Source organism: Pygoscelis adeliae, unplaced genomic scaffold (genome assembly GCF_000699105.1).
Source record: "Pygoscelis adeliae isolate BGI_AS28 unplaced genomic scaffold, ASM69910v1 Scaffold4, whole genome shotgun sequence".
NCBI classification, from domain to species: Eukaryota; Metazoa; Chordata; class Aves; order Sphenisciformes; family Spheniscidae; genus Pygoscelis; species Pygoscelis adeliae.
In genome coordinates this window covers 6,161,103-6,178,529 of record NW_008824986.1, presented here as the reverse complement: position 1 = coordinate 6,178,529, position 17,427 = coordinate 6,161,103, and the positions used below count along the sequence as shown (strand labels likewise).

At 43.0% G+C, this 17,427-nt stretch overlaps 1 protein-coding gene across 1 annotated transcript in view; it reads left to right on the top strand.

Annotated features, from left to right (window-relative positions):
- The window catches only part of INPP5A (inositol polyphosphate-5-phosphatase, 40kDa), a 206,103-nt gene that overhangs the window by 17,915 nt on the left and 170,761 nt on the right, over window positions 1–17,427 (top strand). The window contains exon 4 of the mRNA XM_009326002.1: window positions 946–1,033. Within this exon, the coding sequence (XP_009324277.1) occupies window positions 946–1,033 (88 nt within the window). The remainder of the gene's footprint in view (window positions 1–945; window positions 1,034–17,427) is intronic.

Genomic DNA, 17,427 nt, shown 5'->3' with positions numbered 1-17,427 from the left:
CTGCCGGCGCCGGTGAGCGCGGGCTGCGCGGCGGCGGCTCCCCTCCTCCGGCTGCCCGGCCGGGGTCGTGCGTGGCCAGCCAAGGACGCGCTCTGCAGCGAGCGGCTCCTCTGGAACAGCGAGCGTTGACACGGGCATCGTTGCGCGGGTCGGGTGGGCCGGGCCTGCCCCTGGCTTGTGCAGCAGGGTCGTCCTGTCGCCCTGCTCGGTCCCCACCAGCGTGTGGGGAAGGTGGAGCTCGGTCACAGCGTGAGGAACCGTGACCAGCGCGGAGCAGATGGCCCGCTGGGTCACAGGGCACGGCAGAAGTGTGTCTGGCTTTGAGAAGACAGCCGTGCTGGGGCCTCGTTTTGCTGTACCAAAATTCATCCAAACACCAAAGGATTGTGACCTTCATTCTCCTTTACCACCTTCAGACGCACCCAGTTTCTTAAAAGCTGCCTGCAAGAGCACCTCAAGCAGCACCGTTTACAACTCGCAAATGACAGACTCCTCAAACTGCTGCTTTTAGAGACCCCGGTCTCCATCGAAGCAAAAACCTGTTTTCACCCTGTGATGAACTGACTACGCCTGCCGGCACACTAACGGGGTCCAGGAAAGTTAAGCTCTAAAGTTGAGACCATGGAGCCTTTAGCACGAATCACCCAATTTTATGGAATTTTGTGGTCTTCAGAACCTTGAGTCCTTCACAGCTGTGTCCAAATGGCACTTAAGAATTTCATGACTCATGTTGAAAGTGTAGCTGATGCGGTCAACGCCAAAGCTTGCAGGCAGGTGGCTATACCACAGGAAGCTTTCATCCCTGAAGTTCGCACCAAAATGAGATTGAAGGCCTTTAGTTCCCTCGGGTGATACTGGGGACATTACAGTACAGAGGACGATGCTAAAGCAATATAGTATCTTTGCATTTCCCTTTATATTTTCAATCTCTTTTTTCTCTTTTAGAGAATTGTTATCAAGTGATGCGATGAAAGACTACAACAGAGCTCGAGTTTACCTGGATGAGAACTATAAATCACAGGAACATTTCACGGTAAATTTCTTTCTTTCACAAGTTTAGATCAACAGATGGTGAATTTCTTCTGTTAAACTCTTTGGGGGTTTTTTGATTGGTGTGGCGGTGTGAGCTGTTTCCATCATGATGAGAATTACATCTTTACTAAGAGTGTTTACTTTGTAGGACATGTAAATGCTGATATTGCAAAAGTGCATCCATTTAAAAATGAGTAGAATATCAGAATGCACGGAAAGTCTTTTGTTAAAAATTACTGTCTAAGGCTTTTTCCCCTCTAACAATTAACCTTCTTGGTGGATCAGAATTACCTTCCGTTCAAGAAAACGTGTTACTGTCTGACAGTCTGAGGTGGTGCCAGCTCTGCAGCGCGATTAGCTGGCGACAGGGCTTGGCAAGCAATTCAAGACTTGTGCTACGAATCTCTAGAGCTGATTCACAGGCTCGCTCACTTGTGGGATCGTGAGAAGAGCCAGAGCACAAGTTTCCACTAGTATGCAAGTGATGTTTAGGTAAATGTAAAAGCATGTGTGCAGAGACGCCTTTTATGCAGAGCAGAAGTGATCACATGGTTATTGCCGTGACTGTACAATGTGCGAACAGGTCTGCTGTTTATTTAGGTGATTACTGCTAGATTGTACAAGAAAGAACAGTCCGTCAGAGATGAATCAGTGATGTTTCCCTTCTCTCCAGGACAGCAGCTTCCTTTTCCCCCTGGGTACTGCTTGGTGGCAGTCGGCTGCTCTGAGGAGCCCTTTTGCCAGGCTTCCCAGTGCCTCCTGGGGCTCTGCTCCCTGTGTGTGAGCTGGTGCTGCCCGGCAGCCGAAGGCAGTAGCTGGGACATGCAGTTCAAACAAGGAAAAACCAAACCCCCAGCACGCATATAACCTAGGGGAATAAGAACCTGGAAAGGCTTTTATTTATTAATTTTTTAATGACTCTAGCTGGGAGCCCAGGTAACGTGGAACTGGAGGAGAGATAATCAGGATTTTTTTCTCTTTCTCATCAAAGAGGAGAAAAACAAGATTATCAGCTTTACTGAGCCTTAGTGGGACAAATCTCGCATCAGCAGTGTTAAAATTGTATGCTGAAGACATTCAGGAAGCCCTAGCAGCTGAAGGGCGGTAGGGCAGAACTGCATCTTTTAGAGTCTCTTATAGCTCAGAGCTGCATCCGGATAAACCTGCTCACTAATGAAGACCCCGCAGGGGTCCCGCCACAGGGCTTTGGTGGACCTCCTGATACGGTGAGAAGAGCTATCAGAGGGGCTCTGCAAGTTCCTAATTCAAGAAATAATGTGGTTTCTTGTTTCACATACTAGCGTTATTTTCTAGGCGTTATGTTTTCTTGCAGTATTCCCCAACCACCTTTGTGATTCTCCCTTTCCTGTCATAAATATTACTTTGCATATCTCTTTCTTCTCATCCTGTATTCATGAAAGCTAGGCCTTCCTGGAAAAAGAAATTCTGTCAACATATTCAGTCAATACAGGGGGAAAATAAAAAGACTGCTTGTACGAATATTATTTTCCATGGAAAATAGTCTAACCAAACATGTGTTTTTATTATTTGATTAAATTACTCCCTGTTGAGCTAGTAACTGTAAAGATATAAAACACGTTTGTAAAGGTGTTTAACGTAGTCCCACGTGACAGGCTGTTTGTAAATAACGCTGCCTGTACCAGTAAAGCGGTGTTGAGTGGCTAGGAAATGGCTCCACCAGTCTCAAACGGAGACAGTCACAGGAGGGAGGGTGTCTTCCATAGGAGCCCTCAGATCTTTTTAGATGTAGGCTCATCTGCATTAGTAACCTGGAAGTGAGTGTAAAAGCACTGCTGATAGAATCAAAAAATAACTAAGTTATTGGGAAATAATGATGAGCATAGTACCAGTGTGTGTTGGTAAGGTGTCTCCAGTAGAGAGGGGACTCCCTGTCTGGGAAGGAGCAGTTCTGGAAAGGATTTAGAGGTTATGTTGGACAGACTAGAAACAAGCTCTCGTTGCAGTGCCGTAGCTCAAGAAGGAAAGCGATCTTTGAAAGCGTAGCTAGTGGAGAAGGAGTGTAAGAAAGATGGTGACTTTGTGCCTGTATACAGACATAGTGAAGGCAGTATGGCTGTTCTGGCATCCAGTTCTTGCGTCAGAATTTTTAAAAGCATAATGCAAAGATGGAGGTGACTCACAGAATGATGTTTCAGGCTTTTTTCTGTCTGTCATTCTTTCCAACCCTTAAGAACTTTTTAGAGCTGAATCAGTTCAGTGTGGAAAAGGGAAAAAACCAAAAGATGAGCGATTATTTAATTACGCTTTATATTACTATCATCAGGAGAAAATGCTGTGTGCTAGAGGAATATTTTATACTTTCATTGTTAGACTTTTAGTAGTAGTGGTTTGGAACCAAAGCTAGAAAACCTAGAAAGGAGAGAGGATACACCTTCATATTGAGCTTCTTAAACTTTCTGACTTCTTATAGTCTACTTTTTGGCACTTAATGCTGACAGTCCTCATACATCGTTCCTGACACTACTGTCGTGAATCAAAGATTCATATAGATGATTTTTTACACATGTGATTTGAACTGGCAGTTCTTCAGCTCCTCTGTTCAGTCTTGCTGTGCATATAACTTATGCATTGGATAACTATCTGAACAGGGGTTTCACCACTGTGGTGTGTCCATTTAGGGTAAAGTTTTAGTCTTATCTCCAGTGTGGTTTGGCTCGCACGATGCTACGCATCTCCCTGTTTCCTCATTAGTTCTGTTTGATTGCAAAGTTCTTTAACTTCTATGGGCTTTTTTCCATCCCTTCTAAGGCACGGAATTGGCAGCAGATGGTAGCCTTGTAATTATTATATTATTACCTCTCTGTCTTTGAAATATAAACATTTATCACACATGTTGTATAATGCTATTTTCTTTAGAGATGGAGAAGCCCAAGTAGTTGCAGTTTGGCTAACCTTTACCCCTGCTGCTTTCATATCCCCTTTTCTAGCAGTTTTGGCATCACTTCTTCTGTAAGGCTCTCCTTGGCTTGGCTCCTGCAAAGCTAAATCAGATTTTGCTGCCCATAGTTACTCAGCTTGGCTGCGTTAGGACTGACAGTGAGATCTGAGAAAGTGTTTTCAGCAGCCTGTCCCTTCAGCATGCAGCCTCTCTCTTCCAGTTCAAGGCAACCTAGGATGCGTGTTTTACATGCGTGTTGTGAAATAAAAGAACAATGTGATAACGAGGTGTCTCTCGTGGAGTGATTTGGTTTTAAAAGCTCTAATAATTCGCTATGTATTAAGGATCAAAATGGTTCATTTTGCATCATCCCAGACACAGATAAAGTTTGATACCACGCATTTGTCATTTATGGTCGTGTATGCCAAATCTGGTATAAAACAGACTGGTTTTAGGTTTGGGATTTGTGGGGAGAGAGGGGGAGGTGTTGTGACTAGGGAGAAAACTGTGGTTCGGTTGGTTGGTTTTACATTGCCATAGGTGATAGGATGAAGCTGTGTGGGAATTTTTTCCACTCAAAACTTATTAAATGACACACACAAAATACAAACCCAGCCCATAGGATGAGCAGCGAGTTTACAGCCTGGGGGAATGTGTTAGATGCCGCTGGCCCTCTGACAGCTCGTGGCAGGTCTCTGATCCCGGTGGGGTGGTCACCTTGCAGTCCCTAAGGGAAGGGTTGAGAGGGAGAGTCAGATTTTGGCAGAGACTCTTGACCTAAGGCTATCGTTAAGGTAAGCGTTGTGAGCATTTGCAGCAGAGGTTTCACGGGGAGTGCGGGGCAGCGCGCACATGCACATGGATGAAGCAGGTCATATCACACTTGAGAGATGCACAGTTTTATAAAATTTAAAAGTGATCTGAAGATTAATCTCTTGGCAGAAAGCTGCTACATTAGAGCTAATGCTTATCAGCTCTGGGAAGATGACAGTGTCAGAGTTAAGAGCTCCCAACAGTTATGAATGAGGTTTATGGGTGACAACCTTTGCAAGCGTAACGATGGCTTCCCAGAAGTTTCAGATTAACTAAACAGGCAGCTCTGATGCTCTTCCAGTTATGATTGGAAATACTGATAGCAAACTACTGTGGACAAACTGACTCACATGCTAGCCAGAAATTTTCAGATACTCAAATAGCTTGACAATGCTTTTTAAAATTCAGCCTCCTGTAAATCTCTGTTTAAAACCATGATACTTTTTTTTGGTAATATAAAATGTAATCTAGAAGGTGGATCTTAGTTTCTATTAGAGAATGTATAATTAGTGAAGAGAGAAGACACATATAAGAAGACTGAAATAGGTAAAAGTTTGAGAAGCTGAAAAATTCAGTACAATTGTTTTATTTATTTGTGAGTATACCCAATGGATTTTACTTTTAACAAAGCAGGTCTTTGCGGTTGTATTGATTTTTCCCAATGTCCTAGCACTTACATTCTCTGTTAATTTTACTGTACTTGGTATATTTCATGTAAGGAGTAAATTATAAATCTTGATGCTTTTCTGTGTGAAGATTTACTCAAAAATAGTTGGATTTGATGAACTTTTACCTGTTGATCCTTTTCAAGTAACCTAAGTTCATTGTGAATAAGGTACTTTTATTCTGGAATAAGAGCATTCACACTGAAGCTGAATAGCAGCAAGAAATAAATTGATGTTTTCATCAAATCCATAATTATTTTTATATGAAAACATGTCAGTATAATCAGTGATTTTTTTTTTATTGTAATTAGATCAAAGCTAGTTTTGTTTGGTGCCCTGTGTTTATTGATTTCTGGGATATTCAATTAAGGTTTTATATTGCTTAGCAAATGCTTTTTTTTTTTCCTTCATTGTTAAAAGAAGGCAGAAGAAACCCCTGTGTGGCTTAAAACATACTTGCTGTGTTGAACGTGTGGTTTCAGTAGGTTGAGAGAGAATCTTTATTGCAGTAAGTCAAATCCTGAGGACTCCTGGCAAACCAGACCTCTGAGAGCAAGCTTGTCACCAGCTCATGCCTCAAGTTTTTAAGGAGCATGTTACGAGTTGCATGGCTGTTACAGCTCTTAGCTGATTTGCAGAAGCATCTGCACAGTAGGGCAGTTGCTTTACTTCTCAATATAGATTTATTTTTAAAAAATACACAGAATCCTCAATTGCTTGTCTGCTTGCTCAGCCCGATAAATAACTTTGCAATGAAAGAAATGCTGTTGGGCTATACATCTGATGTGCTGAAGTTTCAGCTTGTTCCTCCTAGTAAGGATGTATTGCATTGTAATTAGTTCATTACATAGTGGATTTTTTTTCAAATTAAAAAACAAAAAGAAAGATACTTTTCGAAACTAGTGTTTCTGACATTAGGAAGATGCATTTAAACAACACCGATGCCATAAACCACAAAGATTATTTTGCACTGCTAATACAAATAAATTGAAAGGAGAGAGGATGCTGCGCTCACATGGCTGCCTTCTTCCAAAGTTCAAGTATTGTGAGAGAATTACTGAAATGAAACTTCCCTTAAATAACCACCCAGGACATGGACAAAGATAGATTATTAATGGAGAATACAGCAGATAATAGTCCATTTTTCTGATAGGCTTTATTCCCCCACCCCTTGCCAAATCTGTGGTTGGGTTACGGAGGCTGAGATGCTTGCCTTGCTGAAGATAACAAAGGTGTTGGTCTGTCGGGAGCAAGCGTGGGTCTCCTGATGAGCAGGGTCTCTAGAAAACACTCGGGGGCTGCCATTGCACCACCTCTTTAATGGGGCACAAATCCTTGGTGTTGTGTAGGGGAACTGCATGTTCCTTGGGCTGCCTGTCTCTGTCCGCCCCCACCCTGTGCACTCACATTCAGGGGTATTCCCATCTAACCCAGCTCCTGTCGCCCTCCACCGACGCAGTGCATCGCTATCCTGGGAGCAGGGCAGGAACAGGCAGCTGCAGAGGTGCAACGGTGGTCTGGGGCTGCACAGCGCCCAGTGCTGGCTCGATGTGGGGGGTGGGTTACACCGGTCAGGTGGGAACAATAAAGATGAAGTGAGGATAAACACTATAAAAAAAGGCAAAATGCTCAAATTCTGCAGTAACACAGACATTTTATCTTGGACTAGGTAAATAAGTACATGCATTGCCATAATGTGTAGAAAATAGTTCTGCTTCCCCCCCCCCACCCCCCCCCCCCCCGATTGTTTTTACTTGACTCCATGCACTCTGTACCAGTAGTTTTTTAGATGTAAAATGGCTCTTAAACTAAGCTAGATAAAGCACTGGGTGGCTTACAGTAGGATCTAGAAGAGAACTTTGCTCAAGTCATTATCCTTAATGATAATAACCCGAGCTAGCATGACTGGGAGGGCTCCAGTGGTGAGCAGTGGTCCTAAAAATACAGACGGACAACATTTTATTCAAGTGTGTTATTTTACCTTAAAATTGTATCTCTCATTACTGAGAGAATAGTAAAGTTAATTTTTGTTAGATTAATGATATTTGAGTAATATTTTTGGTTGAGCTGAGTTCGAATAATTGGCCATTAATTGAAAAAGGAAATTGAATTGAATTTATCTTGTACATAAATCCTGTCATAGTTATTAATGGGTCTTAGAAAATATCGGCCTGTTCCCAGAAATGAATGGTGTACACTGATTCTTCTGAGCTTATTAGCTGTGGCAGTTTAGAGTTTTGTTAAATAAAAAAGATGATTTAGGAAGAGAGACATAATTGAATTGAATATTGGGGGAATTCACATGCCTGATTAGTTCTCAGCCCATTTCTCCATTAACAATTTTAAGGAATTTTCAGTTTTTGCAGAAAGGCAGATTTTCCCCAGGAGGTGGAGCTGAAGCACCAGACTGCATTGCTGGGGCTGCCTGGCCCTGCAGCCCCTGTGTGCTCTGGACCTTTTTTGGAGGAGGCTGCTGTACCACCATGCTGTGGTTGTGAATGCACGCTTAAATACGCACCAAGCATGTCCTTCTCCATGGCCCCAGTTGAGGCAAGTGCAGCTTTCAGGGTTCTGGGAAGGCTAAGAGAAGGAGTTCTGGTGCAGCTGGGATGTTGATAACAGTCTTAAATTTGTAGCTGTATATCAGTGGGGCCCTCTGCCGAGCAGGAGATTTTGGAGTATGTTTTCTTGCCAAGCTTATCCTTTACTGTATTCTTGGTTTGAATTTTCTTCTGCTAATTACATGAGCCTGTTTCCACCTTCTCCTTTTTTCCCTCCGTTCCTTTCCATGGAATTTTATTATGTACTTGAGTTTTTATAAAGATATCTTTGTTTTTATAAAGATACCTTTGAAAAATATGCCAAGCTAGAGAAGTAGGACTTCATTTCTGGTCTTAAGCCATAGCATCATAATAAAATGACATCTCCCTGGTACTGAATACACGTCTGTGTGTTGGTATGATTACAGCCTCACAGCTCTTAATTTTCCTCTGTTAGCACCGCTGTGGTAGGGGTGGTCTGTGGGACTTGACAGCCCTCCTCACTAATGGTGGTGGTGTAAGAGGTTACAGGACCAGGACGCTCCTTCCTGCGTTCAGCTCCAGAGAACTCATCCTGTTGGGGCTTCCTGGGTGCTCCTGCCCCGGTCCTTCAGAAGGCCTGGGCTTATTTCAGATTTCCTAAAAGCAATACTTACACGAAGTAGTGTTTATTATACAGCACTGGGTTCCCGCAGTGCGCGGCGAGGTGAGAAGGTGGCAGAAGCAGTGTCTGGCAGAGATGCTGTACCTGGAGGGATGTATGGGGACAGGGCTGTTTTGCAAGGGAAGGTCATGCCACAGGAGGATCCAAGGGATTGTCACGTGGCTGTGTAAATGTGTCTGCCCCCCCCCCCCCCCGATTGTTTTTACTTGACTCCATGCACTCTGTACCAGTAGTTTTTTAGATGTAAAATGGCTCTTAAACTAAGCTAGATAAAGCACTGGGTGGCTTACAGTAGGATCTAGAAGAGAACTTTGCTCAAGTCATTATCCTTAATGATAATAACCCGAGCTAGCATGACTGGGAGGGCTCCAGTGGTGAGCAGTGGTCCTAAAAATACAGACGGACAACATTTTATTCAAGTGTGTTATTTTACCTTAAAATTGTATCTCTCATTACTGAGAGAATAGTAAAGTTAATTTTTGTTAGATTAATGATATTTGAGTAATATTTTTGGTTGAGCTGAGTTCGAATAATTGGCCATTAATTGAAAAAGGAAATTGAATTGAATTTATCTTGTACATAAATCCTGTCATAGTTATTAATGGGTCTTAGAAAATATCGGCCTGTTCCCAGAAATGAATGGTGTACACTGATTCTTCTGAGCTTATTAGCTGTGGCAGTTTAGAGTTTTGTTAAATAAAAAAGATGATTTAGGAAGAGAGACATAATTGAATTGAATATTGGGGGAATTCACATGCCTGATTAGTTCTCAGCCCATTTCTCCATTAACAATTTTAAGGAATTTTCAGTTTTTGCAGAAAGGCAGATTTTCCCCAGGAGGTGGAGCTGAAGCACCAGACTGCATTGCTGGGGCTGCCTGGCCCCGCAGCCCCTGCACGCTCTGGACCTTTTTGGGAGGAGGCTGCTGTACCACCATGCTGTGGTTGTGAATGCACGCTTAAATACGCACCAAGCATGTCCTTCTCCATGGCCCCAGTTGAGGCAAGTGCAGCTTTCAGGGTTCTGGGAAGGCTAAGAGAAGGAGTTCTGGTGCAGCTGGGATGTTGATAACAGTCTTACATTTGTAGCTGTATATCAGTGGGGCCCTCTGCCGAGTGGGAGATTTTGGAGTATGTTTTCTTGCCAAGCTTATCCTTTACTGTATTCTTGGTTTGAATTTTCTTCTGCTAATTACATGAGCCTGTTTCCACCTTCTCTTTTTTTCCCTCCGTTCCTTTCCATGGAATTTTATTATGTACTTGAGTTTTTATAAAGATATCTTTGTTTTTATAAAGATACCTTTGAAAAATATGCCAAGCTAGAGAAGTAGGACTTCATTTCTGGTCTTAAGCCATAGCATCATAATAAAATGACATCTCCCTGGTACTGAATACACGTCTGTGTGTTGGTATGATTACAGCCTCACAGCTCTTAATTTTCCTCTGTTAGCACCGCTGTGGTAGGGGTGGTCTGTGGGACTTGACAGCCCTCCTCACTAATGGTGGTGGTGTAAGAGGTTACAGGACCAGGACGCTCCTTCCTGCGTTCAGCTCCAGAGAACTCATCCTGTTGGGGCTTCCTGGGTGCTCCTGCCCCGGTCCTTCAGAAGGCCTGGGCTTATTTCAGATTTCCTAAAAGCAATACTTACACGAAGTAGTGTTTATTATACAGCACTGGGTTCCCGCAGTGCGCGGCGAGGTGAGAAGGTGGCAGAAGCAGTGTCTGGCAGAGATGCTGTACCTGGAGGGATGTATGGGGACAGGGCTGTTTTGCAAGGGAAGGTCATGCCACAGGAGGATCCAAGGGATTGTCACGTGGCTGTGTAGGCTCCCTCCTGAAATTAACTCCTATGAGTTTCATCCAGGGAACTATCTTCTGGAACAAAGAAATGTCCACAGACTCCTTTCTAAGAAGCACATATGAAAAGCTTACAAGTTATTTTGTCATAACCAGCCTCCACACATGATTTCTAATCAAATGTTTCCTTCTGCCTGCCTGTTTTGTGGGGGTTTTTTAGAAATTAGTTACTATAAACATTTTAAAATAAGTAACAACTTTTTAAACAAATCTTATTATTCGAGTTCTTCAGGATTTTTTTCTTGGTACTCAGGCACATAGGAACGTGTGTAACGCTGGTGGGCTGTGAGAGGATGCCTGGGCCTTGCCGTCCCATGAAATGTGAGGCAAACGTCTGCACGGCAAGCCTCTGAGAGATGCTGTGGAGCACACAATTTTGGTGCTTGGTACTCGGATACTTACTTAATATTTACTTTCTGCTAATTCTACTTCCTAGGTGAGAATAAAAGGAATAAAACCATTTGAAAAATATGCTAGTCTTCCCTGTAAACGCCCCTAAAATGTCAGAAGCAAATCTATAGCCATGCGCAGAAGTGCCTTCTGGTGAGTTGTATGTGGTAGAAAAAGTGAAATGGGAAAATGAGGATTTAAACTCTGTACGGAAATACAAGTGATGCAAAGCCAGATGAAGCCTCGTGGTGGCAGTGTCTTTCAGTGATTCGGTTTGTTACCGCACTTGGTGGGAGTACCCGGCAAGACTTCCCTGCTTCTGCACGTTTTCCAGCAACCTCCTTCTTCGTCTTGTTCATCGTAGTACAGAATCTCTTTCCATTGCAGCTTCCTGGTTTTTGAGGGTTCTTGATGAAATACACGGTTGGGAGCTGTTTGAAACCTGCATCACAAAGTTTGACCTCTTCATTAGCTTTTATCTTTTTTTAATTGAAAAAAATGAGTTCATGAAGTGAGCTGGTGAATGTAGAAGTTAATCCTACTGCTTCTGACAAAATCATGAAAAAAATGGTTGTATAAGTATTGTCATTCTGTGACATAGACATGTATTTACAACCACCTGAAATGAAATCTCCCACTTAATTTCTTAGGGAACTAAGTCGGCTGTCAGGTAATCGCTTCCAGTCTCTTCTGGATGGGAAATGGGATCTGAAAGGCGTTGCCACAGCAGTACCTTCCTCCGTTTTTGATTCGTCTTTTTTTTCCTATGCATTTTTGAAACAAATCTATAAGACGTCTATAGAGTTCTTCTTGCTGTGAGGAATTTCATGGCTTATCTTCTACCTGTTTTCTGACACTTGTGTATAATGGGAAGAGGAGGAATAATTACAAAACAGTGAGAAATTTCACAGATCAGTAGCCCAATAATGCAGTCTTGGGTCAATTTACAAATGTGCTAGTACTGAGGAAACTGGTGATATAGCAGCTTCTTTATACGTAGAATCATTATACTGTTTGTATTAGCTATGGATTTACAATTTATGTGGAATTGCATTTTCTATGGGCTGTGGATTTTATATTCAGAATTTCATACTGCAGTCATGCAACAGACTACATGTTTAGAAAAAATGTGAGATTATTTGTAAAGAATAATTATAACCTGTTTTTGTAGAAACCCATATGTCTAAAAATCAGCTGAAATATTTGAAATTAAATTATAGACTACAGTATCCGAACACAAGAGGAAATCAACAATTTCGAAGCTTTTAAAAATTAAAAAAGAAGTCTTTTTTAATTCTAATTGCTGTTGGAAAAGTGAGGCTAAAACAAACTTTTTTTTTTAATTAAACTATAGCTATCATATAATGCCAGACATGCTGTGGTTGTTGGTTACTTGGGCGCAGGTACCTTCGAGGCGCATGACTCACCCGCACTTGTGTGGCACCGAGCCTTGCCTTCGCTGGTATCGGTGTTTCAGTTCAGAATTTCCCGAGAGTTGAGGTCGTTTAAAATTAACCGTACAGGCCACGGGCGTGGGACGCAGCTCCCCAGCTGCCTGGCCTCAGCTCTGTGGAAGTGCAGACGCATCAGGAGAGCCCGGATGAGGAAGAACAGCTATGGACCGCCTCATGGAGAGGCCTGCACCCTGCACCGGGGCAGAGGCCTGTCCCAAACCCTCCCTGGCACCCGTTCCTGCCCTCAGCCTGGCATGCGTGGGCAGACCGGGCCGCAGCAAGCGGGAGGTGTGGGACTGCAGTACCGCTGTCCGGTGTGGAGGCACGGTCCTGCTGAGCAGTACTTCCCTGCTTGTGCTAGAGGAAGCCAGCAAGTTTTGAGGACAGTGAAGGAGAGAATAGTACAGGTGACATTAAACCTAAAATGCCTCAATTGGACCTTTCCACTTGGGCCCCCCGTGCCCTCCCTTGCTTTTCAGGAGCGTTCACGCTTGACAGTGGTTGTAGGATTTTGTTAACCTTTCTGTGGTGCGTGTTGTGTGTGGGATCACCTGGGGCTTTCGCCGGAGCTTGGGGTTGGGCTGTGGGTCAGAAGGTGCTCGGCTGTGTGGGCAGCTCTCTGCTCTGCCTCGGCACCAGCTGGGCCAGCCGGCAGCGTGGTGACCTGCGGCACTGTGATGGCCATGGGCTGTGATGGCACTTGGCATTTTCTGAGCTGGTGAGGAGGAGAACAAACTATGGAGGAGAACTGCTCTCGTTTCAGCGTAGGAGTGTGTTGCATTTTTGGTTGTTTCAGCCTTGTTGCATATTTAATTATTGTGTTTTCTTAAAGTAATTTGTCCGGAGATTTATGGAAAGAATTATTGGTTGGCTCAATGCATACATCGAAACAGTAAATCTTCTCAATCATATTCCATTTATTCAACAACTCTGCTTCTGACAGTTCAGTGATACTGCAGAGATATTCCTGAGGCTTTAACTCAGAGTCCTTTACAGCTTAGTGTTTGCTGCCTGCTTTTTGCATGACAGTTCTCAAGTTTTATTTAGCTTTTTTCCTTTTTTTATAGTACATAATACTTAGAATTTATTCTTCTTAATCCTGTCTTGAAGAGTGAATATAATTGTTTGATATGTAAATTTGTTGCGTGCAAATAGTGAAGAATTTTGGGGGAAAACATGGCTAATAGAGATTTTTCACTTATTGTGAATGGAATAAAAGTTCCATTTTCAGGCCTTTCATTTTATTTTAGCAAAGTTTCTTTGAAGTCCAAGAGCACAGCAAATCTTCTTGGGGTGAAAGGAAGAAAACCTTCTTGGCAGAGGAGCTGAGAGCAGGCTCTGCAGAGTAAAGGCTGTCCTAGTACAGGCACAAGGCTTGCAGCTTCGATCGTGGCATCCACCCCCCCCTCCCCGAGCACATGAGGAGTAGATTCACATCACTGCACCCAGTCTGCAGTCTGTCTGTCCCCGAGACCCCCACACCGCGTGCTGGGTAGCGCTGGGTGCAGCAGAACTGCGCCAGACCAGAGACACGAACATTGCCTCGTTGCGTGCGGTCGCTGCTGTGAGCCTGGTGCTGTGGCACTCGGCTGGTCTGGCTCCCTGATTGGCACTGGGGAAGCAGATGCCGTGTTTCCCTACCCGTGTTTACTTGTAAGCACTCTCCTGGCCAGGCTGGAGTGGGGGTGAGGGATCTTTCCAAAAAGCAGAAAGGAGAGCAGAGTACTGCTTGGTATCTATCGTTAGCAGCTCATCCGCAAGTGACTTGTGGCCAAAGATTAATAACTTTTCACATTAGTGATTTGCAGGCAGTTGCTCACTGTGTTTCAGTACATGACTGCATTCTGCACATCTGGTGAATGTATGTTGGTAAACATTTAAATGCTATAAAGTATATTTACTCAGACCTAACCCTTCCCTTCTAAAATACAGGAATCCTTCCAGCCTTCTTTTAGGACTGCGGAGGCATTGCTCAGCGGCCCCACCGTTGTCCCCAATGTCCAAACACCCAGCTGCTGTCCGGGGCCTGTGCCCGCCAGCAGGTCCCCGGCCTCTCGCCATCTGGAGAGCTGGGCCACCCGCCGACAGCCCTTGCGCTTCTGCTGCAGGCCAGGACAAAAGTGTGCTCCTCTTAGGGGCTGAGGGTTTGAGCATGTTTTGTGTAAAGGTTCGCTAAGTGCTCAGGAAGGTGTTGAATATTTAATGGCACAGGAAGAACAGTAATGAAAAACAGTATTATCCACTGAAATAACTGAAGATCTGGCTGAATAGTATAGTAAATGTTTTAATTTGAAGTTTGCAAAGCCCCACGTGGGTCCCCTTTAGAAATTTGGGGGCACAGTTGTCAGGTTTTGTCTTTCCACAGAAAAAAAAATTAAATTACTAAATTATTGGGCAATCGGATATCTTGTTCGCATTTATGCGGTAGGGCTAAGGGCAGGACCATTTATACATTGCTCTAGCATAGCCACGATTTTATTAACAGCTCTTTTCAAGTAATGCGTGTGAGGAATTTTGTTTGCGCAAACAAAATGTTTGATTTGGAACAGGTTTGGCTTTCAAGAAAAGATGTGAGACTGGAAAATGTGAAAATAATTGCTTAAGAAATTATGAAATGCTGTTCAAGAAACTTGCTAATGTGTTTGTCTGAGGCATTGAATTAATTTTTAAATAAGAGCAGCATGACTCTGTGGAAAAATAATACGTATACTATTTACTGATATAAACTAATGGGTTTATTAGTGTTTGAAATAATGTTATAATGCAGTATTCATAGCCGAAAAGAAAGAAATACATGAGTCTGCTCACTTCCTTTCTATGAATAGCATGTGGCAGTCAGGTTTCACTGCATAGCTTACCAGCTATACATTTCAAAAAGGAAGGCTTGGAAATGCATCTAATTTTTCACAATTAAAAACAAATGGATAGGAGAAAAAGATTTTGATGTACTACACTACCTAATCATAATCTCACGATGCTACTATTGATGTGAAAAGGCAGTAAGCAGCCCAATTTCCAAGGGAAAAAAGATGAATAAAAACCTGCGCAGTTCTCAGTGAAGTTGAGCTGTGCTGAAACCTGCAGGCTCTGCAAGCAGGGGTCTAAGGGGTTTAGGCAGTGGAGTAATTCCCAATGAGAAAAGCTAGTTAAAAATGCCTAGCACTGATGGAGAGGTAGTAGTGTCTCCCTTCATGAAACCACCATGATGATGGTCAATGCATACCAAATGTCATACGGTACTTTTAAAGAGAAATTAACGTTCAGAGATTTTGATGCTAGTATTAAAATGCCACAGACACACACTTACTACTCTGTTAAATTTAACAATGTTTACAATGTACAAACCCAAACTAGAACCCTTTGACACTGAGGAAGTGTTTCCACTTAGTTTTAGAGGGCTTTCCAAGTGTCTATTGATCAGTGTTCTCTAACAGCACAGAAATAATGTGTCTAATTTAACTGGCCACATGGAGGAGTATAGAAAAAACATTAGTTATCCCTTGAAAGGCTTGGAACATCGATAGGAGGACATAACATTAATGACTTTCCTATACACGAGCTTCAAAAACGGCTAAATGAGGAAGAAATTACAAATTTATTTTCCTATAATTTCTGCAGTTGTCTTGTTTTACTGCACCAGTAAAGCATTAAGCAATGAAATGTCACACAAGGAGTATTTTCCTGATAATTTGTCTGACATGCAAAGCATATAAAACAAAAGAGAAAAAGATGGAAATGTGAGGTTTAGTCACTTTGACAAATTTAGTGATTTTTTGCTCATGAAGTCTGGCTAAGAGTCTGCTGCTTCTGTCCAAACAATTTCAAATATTGCTGTTTTCTAAGTGGCTCACTGTATCAGGAACATCTTTGCTGTCTCAATTCTGTCCTTTAGCCTGAACACAGATTGCTAGTTTTATGGCAATTTACTAACATAAATAAATGTGTAACAAAAATTATTTAGATATCAAGCTTTTGTTTTTCAAATAAATGGAATACCAGGTCTCCAGAGGTGTGTAGTAGAAGTCCAGGTTGGGAAGGGATATATTGTTATCAGTTCCCTTCCTTTGGTTGTGCAGTACTGAAGTGTAAAGGAGTTTTGAGTTGGTTTCATTTTATCCCACCTTTTCCAAATAAACAGAAGATTTTGTTGGGAAAAAAATATAAAATCTGATTTCTGAATGAACTAAATTAACCCTGAACTTTCATTCCAGAACAGACTGGCATTACTCCCAGATTACCCGCAAATCCTTTGTAGAACAAAGTTTTCTATAGTCCTATATAGGATTCCCTTCCTGTCAGGTGGGAGTTGAAGCTGGAGGCTAAATGCTCTTGAATGTTGCAAGACTGGGTTTGCATGTGGTATTTAGAAGTGCATGTGCAACAGATAGTCTTTTGTGTTCTTCCAGTTTGACTATTCAGGTTGTGCATTTTCCATCTTTTATGATTAGTGGAGAAGCATTTACAGAAACATAGAATCACAGAATTGTTTAGGTTGGAAAAGACCTTTAAGATCATCAAGTCCAACCATTAACCTAACACTGCCAAGTCCACCACTAAACCATGTCCCTAAGTACCACGTCTGCACATCTTTTAAATACCTCTAGGGGTGGCAACTCCACCACTTCCCTGGGCAGCCTGTTCCAATGCTTGACAATCCTTTCGGTGAAGAATTTTTTCCTAATATCCGATCTAAACCTCCCCTGGCGCACCTTGAGGCCATTTCCTCTTGTCCTATCGCTTGTTACTTGGGAGAAGAGGCTAACACCCACCTCGCTACAGCCTCCTTTCAGGTAGTTGTAGACAGTAATGAGGTCTCCCCTCAGCCTCCTTTTCTCCAGGCTAAACAACCCCAGTTCCCTCAGCCACTCCTCATAGGACTTGTTCTCCAGACCCTTCACCACCTTCGTTGCCCTTCTCTGGACATGCTCCAGCACCTCAATGTCTTTCCTGTAGTGAAGGGCCCAAAACTGAACACAGTATTCGAGGTGCGGCCTCACCAGTGCCAAGTACAGGGGGACAATCGCTTCCCTAGTCCTGCTGGCCACACTATTTCTGATACAGGCCAGGATGCCATTGGCCTTCTTGGCCGCCT